This window comes from Diospyros lotus, chromosome 2, assembly GCF_014633365.1.
Source record: "Diospyros lotus cultivar Yz01 chromosome 2, ASM1463336v1, whole genome shotgun sequence".
NCBI lineage: Eukaryota > Viridiplantae > Streptophyta > Magnoliopsida > Ericales > Ebenaceae > Diospyros > Diospyros lotus.
Window position 1 is genome coordinate 19,417,085 of NC_068339.1, and position 25,091 is coordinate 19,442,175.

Genomic DNA, 25,091 nt, shown 5'->3' on the forward strand with positions numbered 1-25,091 from the left:
TATCCACTATTAGTATCTCAGATCTCACCGTCGACCAATCGTTTCAAATCTCGCCTCTTCAAACCTAAATTGTCGCCACCGTTTCTGCTTCAGAGATGTGAAATCTCGATAGCTCACTCAACTCCAAGCATCCATTCTTTTTAGCTTCCATGGCCAAGAATGATGAAACTTCAAAGGCAACTACGTTCATTTCCAACATGTACGATGATCCAAACGACTTCTTTTATCTCCATCACTCTGACCAACCAAGTTTGGTTATTGTGACTCAATAATTGACACAGAACAACAATCCTTTTTGGAGTCATGTCGTGCTCATGGCTCTCACCACCAGTGTTCTAAAACGCGGCCAAGGCGGCCGCCTAGGCGTCGCCCAAGCGCTAGGTGGCCCTTGGTCACCGCGATTAAGCCCTAACTGGCACCCTAGGCGCCAGGCCGATTAATCCGGCCTGATCGGTGCCTAGGCGACACCTAGCCACCTGGGTCGGGCACGGCATTAGCCGCCTACCCACCTGGGTTGTGCGCGGTGGACGAAGTGTTCTCGTCTCTAGAGCTCAAGAACACGCCATAACTGTCCCTGATCCAAGAAGCGGAAGAGGAGGAGGCAGGCTCTTTGCCTCTTGTAGTAGTAGTCATTAAACAGAGGGAGCAGAGAAGAATAGATCTGTTGGAGAAATTTAGGGGAGACGAGTATGGAACTCGTCTGGGAGAGGGAAGCGGAAGCGGAAGAGGGAGAGTAGTAGGCTGGAACTCGTTGTTTGGGAGAGGGAAGTGAAAGCGAAAGAGGAAGAGTAGTAGTATGGAACTCGTTTGGGAGACGAGAGATATTTAGGAGGGGGGAGAGACTAAACACCAAAACAGTGATCAAAAAGCTCATTTTGAATGGGTAACAGGTGGAAATTTGGGAGATATTTGTGAGAAAAAGAAGTCAAGAAAATGATATTTTATGGGTTAAATTATTGTTAATATAATAATTTAATGTGTGATTTACTATAGATGAAAGCACAAAATAATGTAAGAAAACAACAAATGTTACAAAATAATGCAAGTTTATATGATGAAAATAGCAATTTTTCTAGGCTCTGCCTAGGCGCTAGGCCCCGGTCTAGTGCCCGACTTGCGCCTAACGCCTTTTAGAACACTGCTCACCACCAAGAGTAAGGATGGCTTTGTGGACTAGATGAATCCATCACAAAGCCCTCAGCAACATCCACCAAAGAACACAAGCAATGGACTCACTGCAATCTCCTCGTCAAAGGTTGGATCCTCAACACCATTTCACCCAACATTGCTCCAAGTGTGATGTATAATAACATTGCATTCAAGATCTGACTAGAATTGAAAGAGAGTTTCTCTCATGCGAATAGTGTGCATCTTTTTCATGTTAAACAAGAGATTCATGAGTGTGTTCAAGGAGACATGAGCATTGGTGACTACTACACCAAATTAAAAGGCCTGTGAGATGCACGCGATGCTTTAAGTCCTCTTCCATCTAGTAATGGCGACATGGCAAAGCAGATGCAGGAGTACCAACAAACAGAGTCATCTTAAAAACATTTGTGGCCCTAGGCAAGACTTAATTTAGTGGCCCTTTAATAATATAAATAAATATTTAAAATTATTTAATTTTTACTTTGTTTTTTTTTTAGATGCAAAATTGCTAATTAAATTTTTCTATTCAAATCTAAAAAACAAATCTTTTTCAATTGGCAATATAGACAAGAAAAAAAGATATGAAAATGTAAAAATTGAATAAGCAAAAAAAGGTGAAGAGTTTATGGATAGGTCCTGCAAATTAAAAATTCATCGATTTACTTTTGTTTTTTTTTCCTTTAATACCCAGATCAACGTAGATTTCCGAGATGAAATTTCCGTCGTCCAAAAAATCATTTTATCAAATTGTCCACCTAAAATAATACCACTTCTTGTCCTTTTTTATGTTATGTTACTAGTTTACACCTCATTATTCATTGTGTAACATTAAAAAATAATCCATAGACTTAAGAAGTTGGGGGCCTTTTCGTCTAAATAACATCTCACTATACATTACCTAATATTGGGAAATGATTTGCGAACTTGAGGACTTGGAGGGGCCTCCTCCTTCAAATAAAATAACAAAATAAACAGAGCATGAATTCAAAGAAAACCATCGTAAAATAAAGTCAGTAATTTTGCATCTCAAAACATTAAAAAAAATTAATTACTTATCAATTTTGGGCCCCACTTTCTTGGGAGGCCTATGCCTTGATATGGGCCTGCCAACAAACACAACGTACTGTTCAATTCCTCATACGACTCAACCCCATTTATGCCAGAGCTCGAGGGTAGATCTTACTCATGGATCCTTTGATGCCCATGAACAATGTATTTTCCCTCATCATTTAAGATGAAAAACAACGCAATGTCTCGTCACAGGTGATTGGGAAAACACCAGATGCAACTGCCTTTATAGTAAAAAATGGACCACCAAATTCCAATGTGAATTACTCACCAAGAAATCTACATCTCAAATGCGATCGTTGCAACCTTGTTGGGCATACCACTGAAAATTGCCACCAACATCTTAGGTGTGAAAATCCCTCCTCTTATCGAAGACTTGTTGGGCAATTGATTTACTTAACTATCACAAGGCTAGACTTGGTCTATTCTGTTCACATTCTCAATCAATTTATGGACAAGCCCCCTGTTCCACACCTAGAAGCGGCACGACGAGTTCTACGCTACATAAAAAAAAAACACCTGGACAAGGTATCTTTCTCTCATTCACAAGTTCATTGCAATTGAATGCTTTTTGTGATGCGAATTGGGCTCAATGTCGAGACACACGAAAGTGAACCACAGACTATTGTGTTTTTATTGGGAGCTCCCTCATTTCTTGGAAAACCAAGAAGCAAGCTATCGTCTCCTGCTCAAGTGCAGAGACAAAATATCGTTCCATAGGATCTATTTGTTGTGAGGTCACTTGGGTCCAAAACATTTTACTTGATCTTGGAATAAAGCATTCACAACCGGTTAAGCTATTCTGTGATAGTCAAGTCACTCTACACATAGCTTCCAATCTGGTATTTCATGAACGGACAAAACACAGAGAAATTGATTGTCACCTTATTCGAGAAAAGGTTCAAGCTGGGATAGTCAAGACTTACCATATATCGATCTCAAAACAACCAGCTGACATTTGGGCCTAGTTTCTTCGGGCCTGATATTTTCTATAGCCCATTCTAACACGTCCACAAGAACATTTGTGAAAATTCGAAATTCGGGTTGAAATAATTCCTACGGTTTCTTAAACATCTTATCACAATGGTAATTAAGCTTATCAAAATTAAGAGTATAGGATCCCTTTTTTTGATAACTTGCAACACCTTCCCTTTTATCTCTGGCAACAAGCGTAGTGTCAAAAAGTTTTACGACGAAGTTCTTGTTTCGACCATCCAATAGGAAGGTACCCCAGTCTGCGTAATTACCGCATTCAGAAATGTAGGCTTGCACCACCAAACTTGATTTCGCTGCCTGGATGTTTGGATGAAAGTGTTGATCTCGTTGAAGAGACGAGGTCGAAGAACTTTTGGTTTCTCGTATGGAATTTGGCATCGAACTGGATTAAGCAATACAGATGAGAGTTGTTGTCTTCATAGGGGTGAGCAAGAGTTCGAGTAAACTGAACCGAACCGACAAGTTCAGTCAGTTCGATTCAATTCAGTTTGGTTATCTCTTTCCCTAAAAATCGATTATTCGGTTCGATTCAATTATTTTTGTATAAATGACAGAAAAACCGAACCGAATCGTGCAACCATAACCCACCCTCCCTCCCCAGCCAAACCAAACCATGCACCCCCTCCCCACACAACACCCAAATCCCAATAGCCTTCCATCCCTCGCCTTTGTGCGCTGCCTGTCTTCTCTTCTCTACTCTCTCTCTCTCCATTTCGTCCTTTCTCTTCGTAGATCAGGCACTACCTCATCTCCTTGTATTGGTGGTTGTGCCACAACGACTTCTCCTCGTCTGACACCCTCAGGAACAACTCCTCTGAAACTATATACTCCAATCCGATTAAATTGGTGTTAGGCTTCAGGCTATCGTAGATCAGGCATTGCCTCATCTCCTGCCTCATCTCCTCATCTCTTCGTCCCTTCTCTCTCTCTCCACCATCCCTCGCTGATGGCGAAGACGAAGGCTAGAGACGAAGGCTAGAGACGAAGACAAAGGCGACGCTAATGGCCCCTTGGTAAGTTTTCTAGCTACTTCTATTTTACATTAAAACCTATATCTACTAAAATCCAACCATTAGATGCTTTTGATTTTTGGGTCATTGCGGTTGGCAGAATCTGATGATCGGTTCCGATCATCGGAATCACCAACCGGCTAGGTGGCCGGCGGTACCAATAAGGCCAAACTAATATTCGGTGTCTTGGTTATTTTGTGTTCCAATTCGGTTTTCGAGTCGATTTGGTTATAACGTTTTAGGTTTCGGTTAGTTGGGGTTAGCCAATCAATTTGGTTATTATATATGGTTCGGTTCGGTTCATGATTTATGATTGATTCAGTTCGGTTATAACCGATTGCACACCCCTACATCTCCATGTGACTCCTCGCATACCTGAATATATACGAGTTTAATTGAGTAGTCGAGGTTTGTAATTTGTTGAAGGCAATCTTAGAAATCTTCTTTGGATAAAGAACACTGTGAGTACGTGAGGAAAATATTTTTTGAACTAATCCTAAATGGCTGAGGGACTTGTGTCATTTTTGTAAATAAGAGGTTAAACCAATTGGTCTACAGTAGGTTACACCCTTATAAAACTCCATGTAATTGGGGGCAATGTTGTCACTTATATACATCCCCCTAGTAGTGGCCCTTTAATATTACAAGGGTCGCTACCCTCCGGTTTTGTTCGCCACGTGGCGAACACTGATTGGAGGAGTGGGACGCTCATTCGTCCTAATTGGTCCACGTGGTGGGCTTTGATTGGGCAGCTAAAAGTCACAAGATCCACAGTAAACCCCTTGTGAAAAGCAAGTGGTCCCCCAACGTGAAAAATAGGCTTTATTGGAAAGCATAGCGGAGCCCACGCAGGTGGAGAAAAAGAGTGGGACAAGACATGTGGGACCCACTTGGAGTTAAATTATTCTTAGTCGAGAAGCGCTACGAAGGTTCAAAATTCAAATTTAAATTTCAAATTATAATTGGAACTATACAAAAAATGAAGTACCTAGACAAGGACAAGAACGCCACATGTGATGTTTATTGGACTTATATGGAAATTTCCTACATGGGCTTTAAGATGTACTATGTGTGTGGGCCATCAAGTGCACGTTGAGCCAGAGGAGGAAGAGCAATACGCATCCGACGATGGACCGTAGTGGAGGTTTAGCTAGGAGCGTTGGTCCCAGAACACCTGTATTCCAAATTGGAAAGAGATCTTACCCTATCAGAAAGAGGGATGTACATTCCAAGAGATTTGTTGCGGTAAATGCACCTCGCATTTCTATTTACCGTCGTTGTAGATTTGTGAGTGACATATATGACGAAAGGATTACACCTTCAAATCTGGTGACAACGAGATTTGCTCTTTCAAATTATTTGAGTTATTCGTCGTTGGGCCCCGAATCAAACGAACGCAGCAGTAAGCAAATTAGAATACGTTCCCTAAACATCGACAAATTTGTGACCTTGGAAGGTCAGCCTAGTAGAATGGAGGAGATTGCGTTGGGTACCCTTGGTCCAGGAGGTGATGTCGTGATGGGTCAAGTTTCCGAAGACCACAAGGTAGATGTAAGTTGGGCATCGAGTGTACGTACATCGTGTTGGACTGTGTGCCCAATCCGGTCGTAGCACTTGGGCCGTCAGATGTGTTTGATATTGGCACCGAGCCCATCCGATTGTATATCAGGTGCCACGTCCATTGGGATATGATCAACAGATTTCGTGTGATGTGTCGAAAGCCTTTTAATTTTGTTGACAAACTGGTTGGGTCTCGTATTGTACTGAACTAGTATATTGAATGCTGGTCGATCGTATCCGATCATTAGGTTTAGAGACCAGGATGGTGAGGTGTTCCGTCAATATAGTAATCTGTTGGATAATGCGCTGATGGTATATTTGGTGTGAGACAATAGAGACGACGGGGGTAGTAGTGTTGTAATTAACAACCGATTGACATTTTATGATCAATAAAATGATGGAATTTGTTACGTTGTATGTGGCATTATAACTTAAAACCCTAAACCTTAATTAGTTGTGGGAAGCACAACATATATCATTTCTATCCAATCATAATACAACTTAACATTAATAATTAATATAGCGGACCCACACACATAGTACATCTTAACAAAAACTGCGACAACTTAAATGGGTTTGGCCGTACTAGCCTTCTGGTTCATTGTTTGTATAGAAATAAAGTTCAAAGATGCATGTACTGTAGAAGCAGTAAGTTGGCCCAACGGATCGGTGGTTAGCTGTATGGTGTCAAAATGGACCGAGCCCACTTCTGAAATAGATGGGCCTGGGTCCAATTGGGCTAGGCCCATCGATATTGCAGGCCGACCTAATATGGCCCTTCTTTTCACTTTTTCTCCCTCTACAATAGACCACATCCTTCTGCCATTTAAAGGCTTCAATGCTTATTTATAAGCCAAGTAGTAAGCATTTTCCATATAATAGTCATCCACAAAATCAACATCATCTTGCTTCATGTAATGAATGCAAGAAATAGCATGATAACAAGGCATACCACTAACACTCCATACTGTACATGAATAGGTACATACATTTAAATCCACAATAAACTGATTTTCCCCAACCCTAACTTGGAACTTATTGTTTAGGGCTAGTTTAGGAGTGCACAATCTTAAATCTAACTTAAGCTTTTCAATCTTATTTCTAATTCTAGGACACAACACATCATCACATTTTATGTAAAATTTTCACTGGTATATAGACTTTTCCTTGATTTACAATACAAGATTTACAGAGCATATATATAGAATTTTGAGCAGAGTAAGCGCCTACAATTCGGCTACACTAACGGCTAATTGTTTGACTTTAGGAAGTGATTAGGTAGGATCTTGATTCTTAACATTTTAGCATCATGTTCATTTTGTTGTGCATCCTCTCCGTAAGTGATGTCCTAATCTCTTATAGCATCCAAATAATAGGCATTGTTTTTGCCTTACAGATATAATCATTAAAGGTTTCAGTAATGTTGTTATCCACGTTGTCACTTTTAGGAACTATGCTTATAAAAACCTAACAGAAGTGGTGCACCCCTTTGCTCAAGAAATCGTCACCAGCTTGTGATACTCGGTCCCCTAATTCCATGATGGGAAAATTTTCATCTTTATTCGTGAGCAAGAAATTGTCATCAGCTTGTTTTTAGGATATGTATGTTTTTCTCATGAAACGTGCATATTTGTTGTTTTTAAACAGGCTGATGTTTTCAAAATATGAATGCTTTTGTTATGAAACATCCATATTTGAAACAGAGTGTTGTTTTTAGGATATAAATGCTTTTGTTAGGAAGCCAAATTTTTTTCTAATGTTTTGTATTTGTTGGTGTTTTTTCAAATGTTAGTACTCTTGTTATGAAACAATCTTTTTAAGGATGTCTCTCAATTGGCACATCTATGGACTCATGTTGTCCAAAAAGCCAGAACTTGTGTTTATGTTTTAGCACTAATTAAGACACAAGCATCTAGATAATTAATTAACATATCAGTTTACTAATAAATAAGATAACAATTACATGCAAATACATAATTAACAAACAACAAACATACTTGTTTCACTTACATGGAAATACATTAACAAATAAGCAACCCAACCCATACTTCATGCCTTACAACTTTTCATATATTGATTACACTAAAGCCAAATACCTGGACGTACTTCCTTCATTTTTCATCACCCATAAAATTAACACAAAACAGCCCAACCCTAACACTATCAGACCCCTAACAAACTTAATTTATTTTGTCCTATACCCGTGGAGCTTCATTTTCAATTGAAAATTTTCTCCCATGATACACAGGGTCTTTCTCAAGCTTTAGTAGCTTTTCTTTTCTCCTTGAGGCTTTTTCTTCAATAACCCTCACTTGTTCTTGTAGTATTATCTCCTTTTCAACCATTTCTGCCATGTTACGTTTCATTCCATTCAACTTATCCAACAAAGCTCCACATAATACTTTCTCACGAGCTGTGTGTTCATCATCAATTGAAACAAACCATCTACAATCATCATCATGTCGACTAAACCATCCGACAATCCATTACATTCACATTAATAGCTTTTTCATTTATAAGAGAACAAATTACCTTCTAGAATCGACACCTCAAGAATTTCCTTCCAGAATTAGCCTTACTCCATGATGTGTAGCACCAAACAGATGCACAATGCTCACATATGATTCTTTGATGCAAAGTACAAGAGTTGATTGAAACTTCACCCATTTTCGAATTGGAAGTCATCTTAATTGAGAGTAAATTTTGAATCAATAAAATGATTGTGGCTAAAGGGTTTCAACATTGTCAATATTTGTTATAAAGTATGTAAAAAAACATTACTCATGGATTGAGTAAATTGATAGGGTGCATTGTCCAGCCGATATTACCCTCTTTGTAGCCATCGTCGTCACCGTCGGTGTGGGCCGCTTTCTCCTCCGTTGCCGTGCGTTTGTTCAGTTGAGTTAGCTACCGTCGTCATGCGTGGATTACGTCAACATGGGCCGGTTCTGTCACCGTTGGCGTGGGTCGGTTCCTTCTCAATTGTTGTGCATCGTTTATGTGGTTGTTGTTGTGCTTCGCTTTCACCTTCGTTGTCGTTGTCTGTTCCTTTGAGTTGGCTACTGTCGTCATGCGTCAATTTCGTTAGCGTCGGTGTGGGTTGCTTCTGTGGTCGTCGTCGTCGCTTCCGTGCCTTGCGTCGCCTCCCATGTCCCTCGCATGCGTTTTCATCTCCGACTATCGATGCCGTCAACGTCAGTGTGGGTCCCTTTTGTTGCCGTGCGTCATCTTCCATCTCCCTCGTGTGCATCGCCATCGCCATCAGGTTCCTGCTCCTCTTTTCAAACCCCAAGTAACACATACTTGGGGTTTCAAATTGCACAAGGCAAAACTGCATCGTTTGGCCTTGTGCATTGTAGCATTAACACGGCAAAACGACATCATATTGTTGATGTGTCCATTATTGGACACATCAAGCAAGCCACCTTGACCACCATGTATGTTGGGACACACGCCTGCTCGATTAAGTATAAAATTGAAGTTATATCTTAAAGTTCGATGACCAAATTAAAGCAAAGCTACAAATAGAATACAATTACAAATTGACCCTATGTTTAGGCTAAACCAGGCTATTAACCCTATATATAATAACATATATATATATCCATAAAAGTGGGCAACCATCCTTGAGGATGTGAGGTCCCTTTCATAGGCCCCAGCTTGGTGTAGCGACAGTGAGCAGCTCCTGTTGCTTGCCTGCACAAGGCAGCCCCCCTTACATCCTTGGGGATGGCTTGGAACCATCCCCCATGGATCCCATTAACCTCCTTTCTTTTCTTCCAATCTCACATGTGTATGTAGGTGTATTTCACAAGAAATGTAAATTAAAAATAGAAGCAAAACACAAATCTCTCATATTAATTGGCTTCTTTTTTAGGAAAATTAGTAGATCTATAAATTAGGAAATGGTCTCCCACTTGAGGGAGTTGAAACAAGTGTAAGAGAGGAGGGAAAATAGAAAAAGAAGGAAAAAGGGGAAAACTAGTGAAGGGAAGAAGAAGCTTCCGTCAAGGTGATCAATGAGAAGTTGGGAAGGTAGGAGGAGCAAGCAAGATCTTCTCCAAAAAGACCCCAAGGTGAGTTTCCCTAACCCACACTCTTACTTCATGGTTTTTTCATATTGCATGAGATATCGGTATTGGAAACATACTGTGTTTTGATTTACATTTGTAACTATGATCATGTATGGCCATGTTTTTTTGCTCTAGGCCACTTAGGTCTTGAGGTAGGGTGGTCGAGGACCTTCCAACAGGTGCTTAGGGCGTTAATTGAGAAAGTTTTTGAAATGAGGTTGATAGGGTCACAAGTGGCACTGTAGAGTAGAAACTTGCATTGGAGAGATGCTATGGAAGCTGAGATGGCAGCCCTAGAGAAGAATCGGACATGGGACCTTGTTTCATTGCCTAAAGGAAAACAGCCAGTAGGCTTCCGTTGGGTGCATACAATCAAATATAAATCTGATGGATCGTTACAAGGCTCGGTTAGTAGTTAAAGGGTATACTCAAGTATATGGGGTCGATTATTTGGACACTTTTGTCCCTGTTGCTAAGTTGAACACAGTCCGTGTCCTTCTATCCTTAGTTGCTAACCTAGGTTGGCAATTGTATCAATATGATGTTAAGAATGTATTTTTGCATTGGGATCTTGAAGAAGAGGTTTACATGGATCTACCACCCAATTATGACTTCCAAAATCAGGAAAAAGTGGTGTGTAAGCTTAATAAAGCCCTATATGGCTTAAAACAGTCCTCGCGGGCATGGTTTGACAAGTTTACAAGGGTAATGTTTGGACAAGGATATTGGCAAAGCCAAGGAGATCACTCTCTCTTTGTTAAACATTCAGCCACAAGGGGAGTAACCATACTTATTGTCTATGTTGATGATATTGTAGTTACAGGCACTGACGAGGAGAGCATGCATGGACTAAAGGAATGGTTAATCAGTGAGTTTGAAATAAAAGATTTGGGCATTTGAAGTATTTCTTGGGCATAGAAGTGACACTCTCAACAGAAAGTATTTTTATTTCCCAACAAAAATATATCATTGACCTTCTAAGTGAGACAAGAATGCTAGGGTGTAAGGCAGTAGACACCCCCATTGACCCAAAGCATAAGTTGGGAGAAGTTCTAGTAGATGATGCAATTAACAAGGGATCCTATCAAAGGTTGATTGGGAAGATTATCTACCTAACTCATACTCGGCTAGACATAGCTTATGCAATGGGAGTAGTCAGTCAGTTCATGCACAAACCTAGAGAAACTCACTTAAAGGCAGTCTATCGGATACTTCATTACTTAAAGGGGACACCTAAGAAGGGACTTTTGTTTGAGAGAGAATGAATTATGACCCTTAAAGCCTACAAAGATGCTAATTATACAGGTTTTGTTGTGGATAGGAGGTCTACCTCAGGTTATTGCCCTTTTCTAGGAAGTAATCTTGTCACATTGAGGAGCAAAAAACAAAATGTGGTGGCTAGGTAAAGTTCAAAAGCTAAATTCCAGTCTATGGCCTTAGGAGAGAGTGAATTATTGTGGTTAAAAATCTTGTTGGATGATCTAAAGGTTCAATGGCAAGGTCCTAAGAGGCTTTATTGTGATAATATGTTAGCATTAAGTATTGCTCACAATCCAGTTCAACATGACAGAACCAAGCATGTTGAAGTGGATAGACATTTCATTAAGGAAAAATTAGATAATGGGTTGATTTGTACTCCATATGTCTCCTCAAATAATCAACTGGCGGATATACTAAGGGATTACCTTCAACAATGTTCCAAAGGTTTGTATGTAAAATTGGAATGGAAGATATCCACTCCCAATCTTAAGGGGGAGTGTCAACAATCCGTGCAAGATTGGGATTGATTGTCAACATCAATCCCAAGTTTCATATTCTATTGATTGATCCAGTTTCCTATTCTATTGATTGATTCCTTTCTCTAGATTGGGAATGTATTTTATGGATATTGTTGTATCTTTCCATCTTTTGATTTGTATACTAAATTGTATAGTTTCCAAACTTAGATTTAGAAACTTCCTTGGAACTTCCTAACTGAACAGGAAGATCTATTATTTAACAACATGTATCTCATTGATTTGAATAAGATTGAAGGATTATTTTTCACCCTTTTGACAGAAACTTTCAAGGTTACAAGGGCAGAACCATCTGTAGGAAGACCATCAAGCATTACTCCTCTTCGTCCTTCCTTTGCACGCACAATGGAGATTGCCTCATTTTATTTAGGTTTGACTGGTCAACTCAATTGTGGGTTGACTCAATTTGGTTGTTGATTCAGATGTGGGTTAACCCAAGTTTACATGTCATTAGGTTTAGATCTGTTGATTCATTTACCTGAAATTTCAGTAGTTTTTTTTTTCTTTACCTATTAATGTATAAATATGAAATTTATGACAAAAACACTTTTTTAAAAATATAAGTGTGAGATGACCTTTCTACAATTGTCCTTAAATCTATCAACCAACAAACTCAGATAGGTAAGTCAATGCAATTTATGAAAATCAAGGGGGTGTTGTATGTAATTTAGGCAGAACTCAGCAGTCCCATGTGTAATTCAAGCAAAAGAACAACACTAGAAATCAAATAAGTAAAAGCTTTAGCCTTTTTGCATTTACTAGTGTCCTTCATTCAATTTCAGCATCAATTCAGAGTGAATTTCAATGAGGCAATGCCTTGAGAACAAGATCACCCCCTTGAAAGTGTCACGGAATCACCACAGCATCATATGCTCTTGCAAAACAGCTCTAATAAGTCCAGAGATTTTGCTTGGTTCAATTATGCTATAGTCTAGTGCCTCAAGTTCAATCAGTCTTTGCTCCTACATGACTCCATTTCCAACTAGAAAGAACTTTAACTTCCATAAGGAGTACTGCTTATGTGCTCTATACAAAAAGTTATTTGGGTGGATCTCCTTTTAAGAGCATTGGAAAGGTCGGAGCATAATCCATGTAATAATCTTCTAAACTTTTGTTGCAATGCAGACGGTAGATAAGAGGCAGAAATGCAATTAACATGATTTCAACATAGACAAAGAACAACAGACTGACTTGGAAATAAAATGAATGGAATTGAAGAAGTTTGTAACAAAAGGTTAGAGGAAAATCAAAGAAAAATTGATGGAAAATCTTAAGAATGCATTGCATATAATCGTCTTACAAAAAATATAATCAAGGATAAAGATGCTCAGTGAGTTAGAATCCATGTAATCAACCTCATCAAGCGAAACTAAGGCTTGGTGTGTTGTTGTGTATCCATGTAGGTGTGCACACGTGTGTGGGTGTCTACTAAGTTGATGATGATGTTTTGATAAATAGGTTTTCAGTAAGTTTTCATTTACAAACAGTAATACTCAAACCTACACTTGACATTAAACCCACAAGAAACAAACTAATCATACAGGTTTAGTGGAAATTCCTATTAGCATGGACTTCTTTTCTGCCAAAATGTCACAAACTTCATTAAGTTTGTCTAACACTGACTGACAGGTACAGAACTGTCCTTGGGCCAATTTTAGTAAGCATCTCAAGTGGGCTTACCACTGGTAATTTATGTTGACTACTAGAGACAACAGATCTGATTTTTCAATCCATTACCAGCTAGACAGAAGAATAATGGTCCCAAACTAAATGCACAAATGACTCACGACTCATAGATTATATTCATCCTTGCATTTTAGCATGTGCCCAGGGGGTGCACGTACTAAATTGCAGCTTGGAATGCATGGCACAAAAACTATGAAATATTAAAAGGTATTTCTTTGCATTGTTGAAACAAAACAGGATGCAGACTGACACCATCAAACACAAAAAGAGAGTAGCTTATGTACATAAATTTGCTCTCATTATTCTTCCTTTTTGTATCATAAACACATAAGAGTTAGTTGGCCATTCAAAAGGAAAAAGGATACAAAGACATTTAGCAATGATGAACTATGTCAGAAACCTACCTGATAACTAGCAATATCCTGCATGGAAGTTTTCAATTCTTCAGCATTTTCCTTTAATGGCTCGGAACAGGCCAGCATATCTCCATAAGAAGAATCACCGTCACCAAGCCTTCTCAAGAATGCCGGAAGTTCCCCAATCCAGGCACCAACAGTCTTTTGTGTCGTTATATCCCCAGGCCAACCATAGGCATCCTTTATTTTTTTGACAATTGAGAAGCAAAAGGCTTCCAACTACAAGCATGAAGAGTAATTAAACAAAAGAAACAGACATAAACAAAACAACACACCTATAAAAGTGGTAAACAGGAGGTCACATGTCAACTGGTAGTCAGCATACCATGTGCTCATGGCTATTGGAATTTGGCCCCAATCACAGAGATGTAGTCCAACAGCCATGCTATGTGAACTGGAAGCTAAGCAATCCAACACAAATGCTCAAAAAAAAAAAGGACAATTGCAGACCTACCTAAAATTCAGCATGAGATTCATTTTCCTTAAACTTATTGTTACTTTACAAAAAAACATACTTAGTTGGACCATCTTTAACCTAATAAAGATCTACCTAATGACAAGATACTCATGCAGGAAAAAATCACAAAAATAGTCAACGCACTTCCTAAGAGTAGAGCAAAAATGTTGGTAAAGTTACGATTCCAAAAAAAAAAATCATGAGTTTTTAGGTACCAAAAAGTCAACTAGGTGATAAGTGTGTAATGCGTGGCAAGATGGGCTGCATGGGTCTCATGAAAACAGGGGGTGTTGCACATGCCCTGTTGTAGTGCATAAAACATAGGTGTTGCATGAGATGTGCGTAAGCCATGTAAGACCAAGTCTTTGCTCATGTTTTTGTTGAATAATAGTGGCCTTTACAGTAGGAGTCGTGGGTTAAGGGCTGCATAAAAATACCTAGTTGTTTTTCCCATTATTTCCAATCCTGTTAGTTGTGTTTGTTGTTTGGAAATATCCACTTCTGATTCCTGTAATGCATGGCTGTTAAATAGCCAGAATTGTTTTGAATTAATGAATGATGGATTAAGTCCAAACTCTCTTTCCCTATTCTTTCTTCTTCCTTTCCTCCAGTTCAGCAAATTCTTTTATCAGTGGTATCAGAGCCAGGTTACCACAGGCCTGGTTACCGCCATGACTACCTGCAACCAGTCAAACGCCGAGTTCCGTAATGAAGTGCATGAGATATTAGGTCATCATGAATCCAATATTGTTGAAGTACATGCGACATTGCAGACTGTGTTAACTGAGCTCCAATCCCTTCGAAACTCCCAAACACATTCACCCAGCCAAACCGAAACAAATCCATTTGCCCCCACTGAATCCTCACATCATGTGAAACCTCCATTAGCTAGTTACTCACAGCCTTCCACAGACTCTAACAATCACCACCTCAAATTGAATTTCCCTAAGTTTAATGGAGAACATCCACAGGGTGGATTTACAAGGCAGAGCAGTATTTCAATTTCAAAGAAGTGGCTGCCGAGCAACATGTCCAACTCGCCTCCTTCCATCTTGAGGGAATAGCGCTTCAATGGCATAGGTGGCTCACCAAGATCCTTCGAAAGCACTACCACTTCGTTTTGGACCAACTGACTACGAAGACCCTTCGAAAGCACTTACGATACTCAAGCAGCTTTCTACGGTCTCTATGTACCAGGCAGAATTCAAGAAGCTTTCTCATTGAGTGGATAACTTACCAGAAAAGTTTTTGATTGGTTGTTTTGTAACTGGTTTGAAGGATGAAATCAAGTTGGATGTAAACATTAAGCAGCCTCGTTCTCTAGTGGATGCGATTGGAGTGGCCCAATTAGTTGAGGAATGTAATAACCTGCAAAAGAAAGGGGTCAGCTTCGCTAGAACCTCCATATTCGGTACTACCCCAAAACCTTCAACCAACAACCCTGCTAGTATTTTGGGACCGCCACCTGTGTCCAAATCGCTGATCGGAAACAATACCAACCCTACAAACTTCAAATGAAACACTAGTCAGGAAGCCTGAGAACGAAGGGAGAAAGGGTTATGCTATTATTGCGATGAAAAGTTTCTTTCCGGCCACCGATGTCAGAGGCCGCAACTTTTCATGATAGAGGATGTAGACAACATCGAAGGTGAGTCACCCGAAGGACTGACCAGACAGCAAGTAAGTGAAGCACTACCAGAAATCTCTTTTCATGCCATTGCCGGCACCTTGCACCCTCAAACTATAAGACTACAAGGATGGATGAAAGGTAGGGAGGTCACTGTTTTGGTAGATAGTGGAAGCACACATAATTTTGTGGATCACTCACTGGTTAAAAAGTGTGGGTTAACAGTAGCCAATGACCATACTTTCCAAGTGATGGTGGCAAATAGAGATAAAATTGACTGCATTGGTAGATGTTTGAGCTTGCCTTTGGAAATCCAGGGGTATCAGTTGAAAGCGAATTTTTATGTACTACCTAAGGCTGCTTGCCCACTCATCTTGGGTGTTCAATGGCTGGCCATTCTTGGGCCAGTGGAGACTGATTTTCAGGAGCTCACTATGACCTTCAAGGATGAAGACAGGACCTATACTCTTCAAGGGATCAAATAAATGGGGTTTGAAGCTTTACACGACAAAGAAAGTCATTGCATCCAAGGCTCCAGTATATTTCTTCAGCTAATGTTCCCAGGTGAGACCAAAAATAGAGACATTTATTCTATTGATCTTTCTCATCTCCTTCACAGATTCAAACAAGTATTTGAGTCACCCACTCAGCTTCCACCGGTCCGCATACAAGACCACCAGATTCCTTTGCAACCCAACACTAGGCCGGTTAATGTCAGGCCCTATCAATATCCATATTACCAAAAACCTGAAATTGAGAGGATGGTTCAAGAGCTCTTGCATTCGGGATTAATCCTCCCCAGTCGCAGCCCCTTTTCATCCCCAGTTTTATTGGTAAAGAAATAAGATGGCAGTTGCCGTTTTTGTGTGGACTACAAGGCCCTAAATGAAATTACGGTAAAAGATAAATATCCAATTCCGATTATTAATTAATTGCTTAACAAACTTCATGGCTCCAGATATTTTTCGAAGTTGGACTTGCGTTCGAGGTATCACCATATTAGAGTCCATGAAAGTGACATTCCCAAGACCGCATTTCGAACACATGAGAGACATTACAAGTTCGTGGCATCATTCAGGCTCACCAATGCGCTAGCCACCTTCCAAAGCTTGATGAACGACATCTTTAGATCCTTGTATTTTTTTTATGATATTTTGGTATACAGTAAACCATGGCAAGAACATTTAATCCATCTTCAAATGGTGTTACGCATTCTAAGTGAACATCAATTATTCGCCAAGGAATCTAAAAGTCGTTTTGGGGTTGCACAAGTGGATTACTTGGGTCATGTTATTTCAAAAAAGGGAGTGGTCGTGGATCCTACCAAAATTCAAGTTGCCATAGAGTGGCCTGTTCCAACTACCATAAAAGGAGTCCATGGATTTCTAGGTTTAGTCGGGTACTATCGTAAGTTCATCAATGGATTTGGAAGTATTGCAGCTCCTCTGCACCGTCTCTTAACCAAGGAGAGTTTCACCTAGACTCCTGAGGCCAAAACGGCTTTCAATAAATTAAAGGAAGCTTTATCCTCTCCATTTGTTCTTAAATTACCTGATAACTCTTAACCAAGGAGGGTTTCACCTAGACTCGGCCAAAATAGCTTTCAATAAATTAAAGGAAGTTTTATCCTCTCCACCTATTCTTAAATTACCTGATTTCTCTCAACAATTCATGGTAGAATGTGACGCATGTGGTGTAGGCATTGGTGCTATTTTATCATAGCAAGGGCAACCTATTGTGTTTTTCAGCGAAGCCCTGAAAGGGTGTAATACCCCGGGAGCCCAGAAGAGAATAGTATATATCGAGAATAGGTAAGGAAGGAAACAACACCAGCTGAATACCTTTTGGGCTGAATGTTGGCAAAGAACTCCCAAGTTAAGCGTGCTTGACCTGAGATAATCCAGGGATGGGTGACCCCCCTGGGAAGTTCGTGTAGGCCCATCAGGATAAGTTGTTCCGGTCCTTCCTATCGCTCGAACGGGATGTTACAAAGGGACTGCCTTGACCCTATCAACCTATGAGAAGGAGATGCTAGCAATAGTGAAGGCTATCCAAAAATGGCGTTCGTATTTGTTGGGGCAATCTTTCATTGTGGAAACTGATCAAAAGAGTTTGAAATTCCTTCTGAAGCAACGCATTACCACCCCGGCTCAGGCTCGTTGGCTCCTTAAACTACTCGAGCATGATTATAAAATTGAATTCAGATGTGGACAAGAGAATAGTGGGGCTGGTGCTTTATCTAGAGAAGTTGAGATTAATCTCCTCGCTATATCATCTCCTAAGGCGGATTGGAGGAAAGAACTTCAATTGTAGGTAGAACAGGACTCTTTTTACTCAACTTTGACTTAGAAGAATTCCACCAGGGCATAACCCCTTTATATCAGGCATGATGGTGTGTGGTTTTTTTAAAAATAAAATCTACTTGAGTACCAATTACACTCTGCTTCCAACTATTTTAGCTGATAATCACTCTTCGCCAACTGGGGGTCACTTCATGATGTGAACGGTAAAGAAGCAAAGGTAAGGGTTGTCCAAGAACATGTAAGTCTTGGATCAATTACTCATTCAAGGGTTAAATAATTTCAAAAGGAACTTGAATTATTTATTGGGAAAACTCCAGCCCATTTGGAAGAGTTAGAATTCAAAGTGAAGGAGTTAAAGCCCAAATTAATCACATTGCTTGTTTGCTTGGAAGCCCGGGACTAGAATGCAACCTAGGCACTCCATGATCAAGCCCAAGCAATCAGCCTATCTACCTCGCCCAAGTCTTTCCACCAAGCCCAAGTCTAATAACTAATGTCATGGATGATGTCACCCTTCATTTGTCATTTATGTTTAAGAGTGTTTTGTCTTTATGTATCATTGTGTTTTATCATCATGACTCTATTTGTCAAAAGTGGCATGATGATATTTTTCTTCATACTTTTAGTTTGTCTTTTATCATCATTAGCCCCATTTTGTCAAAAGAGGCAATCATGATTCCCTTTGTCAAAAGTGGCATGATGATGTTTTACTTTATAGTTTTGGTTTGTCTTTTATCATCATTAACCCTCTTTTGTCAAAAGAGGCAATGATGTTGTCTGTCTTTAATTATTAGGTTTGTTTTTAAGACTAGTATTTATATGTGTGATCTTGTAATGTTTTGGCATGAACATTTTTATGAAAAAAGTGCAGAAAACATTTTTATCTTAATTCTTATCTAAGCAATTCATTTGTTTAGTGGCGAATTTACTTGATTCTTATCACTCTTCCTTCTTCTATCTTAGAGTGTGGCGAATCAGAACTAGCATTTTCTTGTTTGTGGCGAACTTTCTTATCAAACAAGGGTGCTAGTATATCTTTTGTATTTCGGGCACATCATATTGGTATTAGAGCCTAGATTCTGATCATGGCTGGAGAATATGCACCAAAAGGGTTTTTATTGGAACAAGCTCAAATCTTGGGTCTCCAACGAAGGCAAGAGGAGATGATGGAGCAACTTACTCGTTTGACTCAAGCATTTGAGAGGATGGGAGTTCAACAACCTCCACAACAACAATGCGTTCCTCAAGCACCAAGAAAGGCCATCCATGAAGATGAGGGCGAAGGAGATGAAACTGGAGATGAAGACAGCGCGATTGAACAACCATGGCAGAGGAGCAGCAAAGAGATCCAGGAAACAACATCAAGATGAAGATTCTACCATTTAAGGGAACTAGCTCACCGGAAGAGTACTTAGAGTGGGTGTAGCGAATGGAGAAAGTATTCGAATACCGAGAGTATTCCGAGGTAAGAAAATGCAAACTTGCAGCTCTTGAATTTACAGATTATGCTGGGAGAACTTAAAAGCACAACGTATGAGAGATGGAGAAGCAGATATTAGGAGTTGGAGAGTTATGAAACGTGTAATGAAAAAACATTTTGTTCCCGAATACTGTAGGCAGGAATTGTATATTAGATTGCAAAGTCTCAAGCAAGGTGGCATGTGTTGAGGATTATGTTAAAGAATTTGAGGTGTTAATGATGAGATGTGATTTACAAAAACCTCAAGAGTAGACCATTGCTAGGTTCTTAGGGGGATTAAATAGAGAAATTGCCAACACAGTGGAGTTACAACCTTTTGTGTTCTTGGAAGATATAATTAAACTTGCTATTAAGGTGGAGAGATAGCTGAAATGCAATCCAACCACGCAAGGGGTGTCTCAACAAGTTGGTAATAAAATGACCAACTCATCCTTTACACCACCAGGAGCAGTTTCAAATTGGAATGCAAAACGAGTGGAAAGAGGGGACTCTAGCAAACAACCAGCAAGTGTGAGCAAAGAGAAGGAGAAAATGGGTGATCTTAATCCTCCAAAGAGGAGCCAAGACATCAAGTGTTTTAAATGACTTAGCCATGGACATATTGCTTCCGAATGTCGAGCGATGGTTCTTCGAGGATCACAAGGGGAGGTAGAAAGTGAAGATGAGGCAACAATGGGAGAAAAAGATGAGTGTGTGGATGAAGATAGTTATAAGCTGATGAGGGGGAACTTACAAGCAAAGATAGATGATGAGCAACGTGAGAACATCTTCCATACCAGGTGTACGATCAATGGAAAGGTGTGTGGAATGATTATAGATGAAGGGAGCTGCACTAATGTTGCTTCCACTACTTTGGTGGAAAAATTGAATTTAGCAACAACAAAACATCCCCACCCATACAAACTGCGATGGTTGAATGATAATGGAGAAGTAAGGGTTACAAGGCAGGTTATTGTACCGTTTTCAATTGGGAAAACATACAAAGATGAGTTATTATGTGATGTGATTCCAATGAATGTGAGTCACTTGCTTTTGGGAAGACCGTGGCAGTATGATAGGAGAGTTGTGCATGATGGTTTCAAAAACACTTACTCTTTTGTCAAGGATGGGAAAAACAAAACCTTAGCACCTCTTAGTCCACAACAAGTGCAACGAGATCAACTCTTGATGGAGAAGGAAAAAAAAGAAAGCTTGCTTGCAAGTAAGGGGGAGATAGAACGAGCATTGTCTATTCACAACTTGGTTCTAATGCTAATAGTAAAGGAAGCAACACCAAACAAGGAAACTTCTTTCTCACCACAAATTGAGAAGCTTTTTGAAGAGTTTGTTGATGTGTTTCCAGAAGAGATACCAAATGGGCTGCCACCAATTAGAGGAATTAAACACCAAATCAATCTGATGCCAGGAGCTACATTACCAAATAGACCAACCTATAGAAACAATCCGAATGAAGCCAAGGAGTTGCATCGACAAGTAACTGGGTTGTTAGAGAAGGGATACGTAAGGGAGTCAATGAGTCCTTGTTCTGTACCAACTTCGTTAATGCCAAAGAAGGATGGGACTATGAAAATATGTGTGGATAGTCGGGCAATAAACAAGATAACGGTGAAGTATTGCTACCCAATCCCTAGGTTGGATGATATGCTTGATGAGTTGCATGGCTCTAAATTATTTTCAAAGGTAGATCTCAAGAGTGGCTACCATTAGATTCGAATGAAGGAGGGAGATGAATGGAAGACTGCATTCAAAGCAAAGCACGGGCTATACAAATGGCTGGTTATGCCATTTGGCTTGTCTAATGCACCAAGCACCTTCATGTAAATTGATGAATCATGTACTTCGTAAGTTCATTGGAAAATTTGTTATGGTTTATTTTGATGATATTTTGATTAATGGCAGAACTCTTGAGGAGCATTTGGGGCACCTTAGGGAAGTCTTTGAGGTGGTACGGCAGGAGAACCTATTTGGCAACTTAAAGAAGTGTCAATTCTATCAAGACCAAGTAATCTTTCTTAGTTACATGGTTTCACAACATGGGGTTGAAGTTGATGAGGAAAAAGTGAAAGCAATTAAGGAGTGGCCCATACCTATTAGTATTTCAGAGGTGAGGAGTTTTCATGGGCTAGCATCCTTTTATGGGAGCTTTCTGAAGAATTTCAGCACTATTCTTGCTCCATTGACTAAATGCATCAAAAAATGTGATGAATTTAGGTGGAATAAGGCTGGCCAAAGAAGTTTTGAGTTGATCAAGGAGAAATTACGCTTCGCTCCTATTTTAGCTCTCTGATTTTTCGAAAACTTTTGAAGTGGAGTGTGATGCTTTTGGAGTTGGAATCAAGGCTATTCTTATGCAAGATAGGCGTCCCATAGCCTATTTTAGTGAAAAGTTAAGGAAGTTTGAATTATTCCACATATGACAAGGAGTTCTATGCATTGATTAAAGCTTTGAAGACTTGGTAGCATTACTTACTACCCAAAGAGTTTGTCATTCACACGGACCATGAATCTTTGAAACACTTAAAAAGACAAAACAAGCTGAGCCGTAGGCATGCCAAATGGGTGGAGTTCTTATTAGCCTTTCCTTACGTCATCAAGGGGAGGGAAGCACCTAGGGGAGGTTTAGCTGGTCGTTTCGGTGAGAAGAAGACTTTGGAGCTGATTAAATAACACTTATATTGGCCAGGAATGATTAGAGATGTGCATCGAGTGCTAGAAAGGTGCGTAGCTTGTAAGAAGGCGAAAAGCAAGGAAACTGCTCATGGGTTATACATGCCATTACTTGTTCCGGATCAACCTTGGGTTGATGTGAGTATGGATTTTGTGCTTGGACTGCCAAGAACACAAAGAGGAAGTGATTCAATCATGGTGGTCGTTGATAAGTTCTCAAAGATGTCTCACTTTTTGCCTTATCACAAAACTGATGATGTTTCTCATGTAGCGGACTTATTCTTTCGAGACATTGTAAGATTGCATGGAATACCAAGGAGTATAGTGTCTGATCGGTACATAAAATTCTTGAGTTACTTTTGGAAGACATTGTGGAAGAAGCTTGGCACAAGGTTGCTCTTTTGTACCGCTTGTCATCCTCAAACCGATGGACAAACCGAAGTGGTAAACCGCACACTTTCTTCTTTACTTAGAGCTGATGTTAATAAAAATTTGAAAAATTGGGATGAGTGCTTGGTTTTTGTTAAGTTTGCATATAACAGGAGTGTGCATAGTGCAACCAAGCATTCTCCATTCGAAGTGGTTTATGGATTTAATCCCATTACACCACTTGATTTAGCACCACTTCTGCTTAATGAGCGAGCATGTTTGGATGGAGAAATGAAGGCTGACTTGATCAAGAAGTTGCAAGAAAGTGTGAAATAACAAATAGAGAAGCGAAATGCGACCTATGAGAAAGCGACAAATAGAGGAAGAAAGCAAGTTCGATTTACTCCAGGTGATTTTGTGTGGATTCATCTTCGAAAAAAGCGATTTCCAAGCAAACGTAAGTCTAAACTTATGCCACGAGCAGATGGTCCTTTCAAAGTATTAGAAAAGGTGAATGACAATGCATACAAAATTGACTTACCGGGTGAATATCAAGTATCAACTACATTCAATGTAAGGGATTTAACACCTTATTTGGAGGACACTGAAGAGTTGGATTTGAGGGCAAATCCTATTCAATCAAGTGATGATGATGTGAACGATAAAGAAGCAAAGGCAAGGGTTGTCCAAGAGCATGTAAGTCTTGGGTCAATTACTCTTTCAAAGGTTAAAGAATTTCAAAAGGAACTTGAGTTATTTATTGGGAAAACTCCAACCCATTTGGAAGAGTTAGAATTCAAAGTGAAGGAGTTAAAACCCAAATTAATCACATTGCTTGTTTGCTTGGAAGCCCAGGACTAGAATGCAACCTAGGCATTCCATGATCAAGCCCAAGCAATCAGCCCATCTACCAAGCCCAAGTCTTTCCAACAAGCCCAAGTCTCATAACTAATGTTATGGATGATGTCACCCTTCATTTGTCCTTTTATGTTTGAGAGTGTTTTGTCTTTATGTATCATTATGTTTTATCATCATGACTCCATTTGTCAAAAGTGACATGATGATGTTTTTCTTTTTTACTTTTGGTTAATCTTTTATCATCATTAGCCCCATTTTGTCAAAAGAGGCAATCATGATTCCCTTTGTCAAAAGTGGCATGATGATATTTTATTTTATGCTTTTGGTTTGTCTTTTATCATCATTAGCCCTCTTTTGTCAAAAGAGGCAATGATGTTGTCTGTCTTTAATTATTAGGTTTGTCATTAAGACTAGTATTTATATGTGTGATCTTGTAATGTTTTGATATGAACATTTTTATGAAAAAGTGCAGAGAACATTTTTATCCTAATTCTTATCTAAACAATTCATTTGTTTAGTGGCGAATTTACTTGATTCTTATCACTCTTCCTTCTTTTATCTTAGAGTGTGGCAAATCAAAACTAGTATTTTCTTGTTTGTGGTGAACTTTCTTATCAAACAAGGGTGCTAGTATTTCTTTTGTATTTCGGGCACATCACTTCAGCTACAACAAAACAGTTGCACACATTCAACAAAATTTTACATGGCTAGGTATTAGAAAATCAGTGAAGAACTTTTTACAGAATTACAGTACATGTCAATGCTTCAAAACCAATTGTCTAAGCCCCACCAGCCTCTTACAACCTCTTCCAATTCCAAACAAAATATGGACTGATTTGTCCATGGATTTGATAAATGAACTGCCCTCTTCGCAAGGTCATACCATAATAATGGTTGTGGTAGACAGGCTTTCAAAGTATAGCCACTTCATTCCCTTACGACACCCATTCACGACATCAACAGTGGCCAAAGCCTTTGTGACCAATATTGTCAAGCTCCATGGAATACCGAATTCTATAGTCAGTGATAGAGATAAAATTTTTGTGAGTACATTCTGGAGCACTCTTTTTAAACTCTAGGGAACCACCCTTAAGATGAGTTCAAGTTATCATCCTCAGACTGACGGGCAAACGGAAGTTGTTAATCGCATTTTAGAGCAATATTTGTGTTGTTTTGTTGGAGATCAACCAAAGAAGTGACTAGATTGGTTACCCTAGGCTGAATACAGCTACAACACCAGCCTATATTCAGCCACAAAAACCAGTCCCTTTGAAGTCGTTTATGGTATTCCTCCTCCCACTTTGCTTCCATATATTCCTGGTACCACCCAAGTCCAAGCAGTAGATGAATTCCTTCGTGACCGTACGACTATTCTTAGAACTCTAAAAAGAAATCTGCAGTTGGCTCAGGAGCACATGAAGACGCAAACCGATCACAGACATTGTGAGGTCCAGTTTCAGGTGGGGGACCTAGTATACTTGAAGCTCCACCCCCACCACCAGACTTCATTGGCCTTCCATAGCTCCATGAAATTGTCTCCACGATTCTTTGGGCCGTTTGAGACCCTAGAAAAAAT

The 25,091-nt window shown here is 39.6% G+C and overlaps 1 protein-coding gene across 3 annotated transcripts in view; it reads right to left on the reverse strand.

The window, feature by feature from the left end:
* Positions 1–25,091, reverse strand: part of LOC127794864 (uncharacterized) — a 36,983-nt gene that overhangs the window by 2,395 nt on the left and 9,497 nt on the right. For all 3 annotated transcript variants that reach the window (XM_052326129.1, XM_052326128.1, XM_052326127.1), the window contains one exon: positions 13,743–13,973. In XM_052326129.1, coding sequence (XP_052182089.1) covers positions 13,743–13,973 — 231 coding nt within the window. The remainder of the gene's footprint in view (positions 1–13,742; positions 13,974–25,091) is intronic.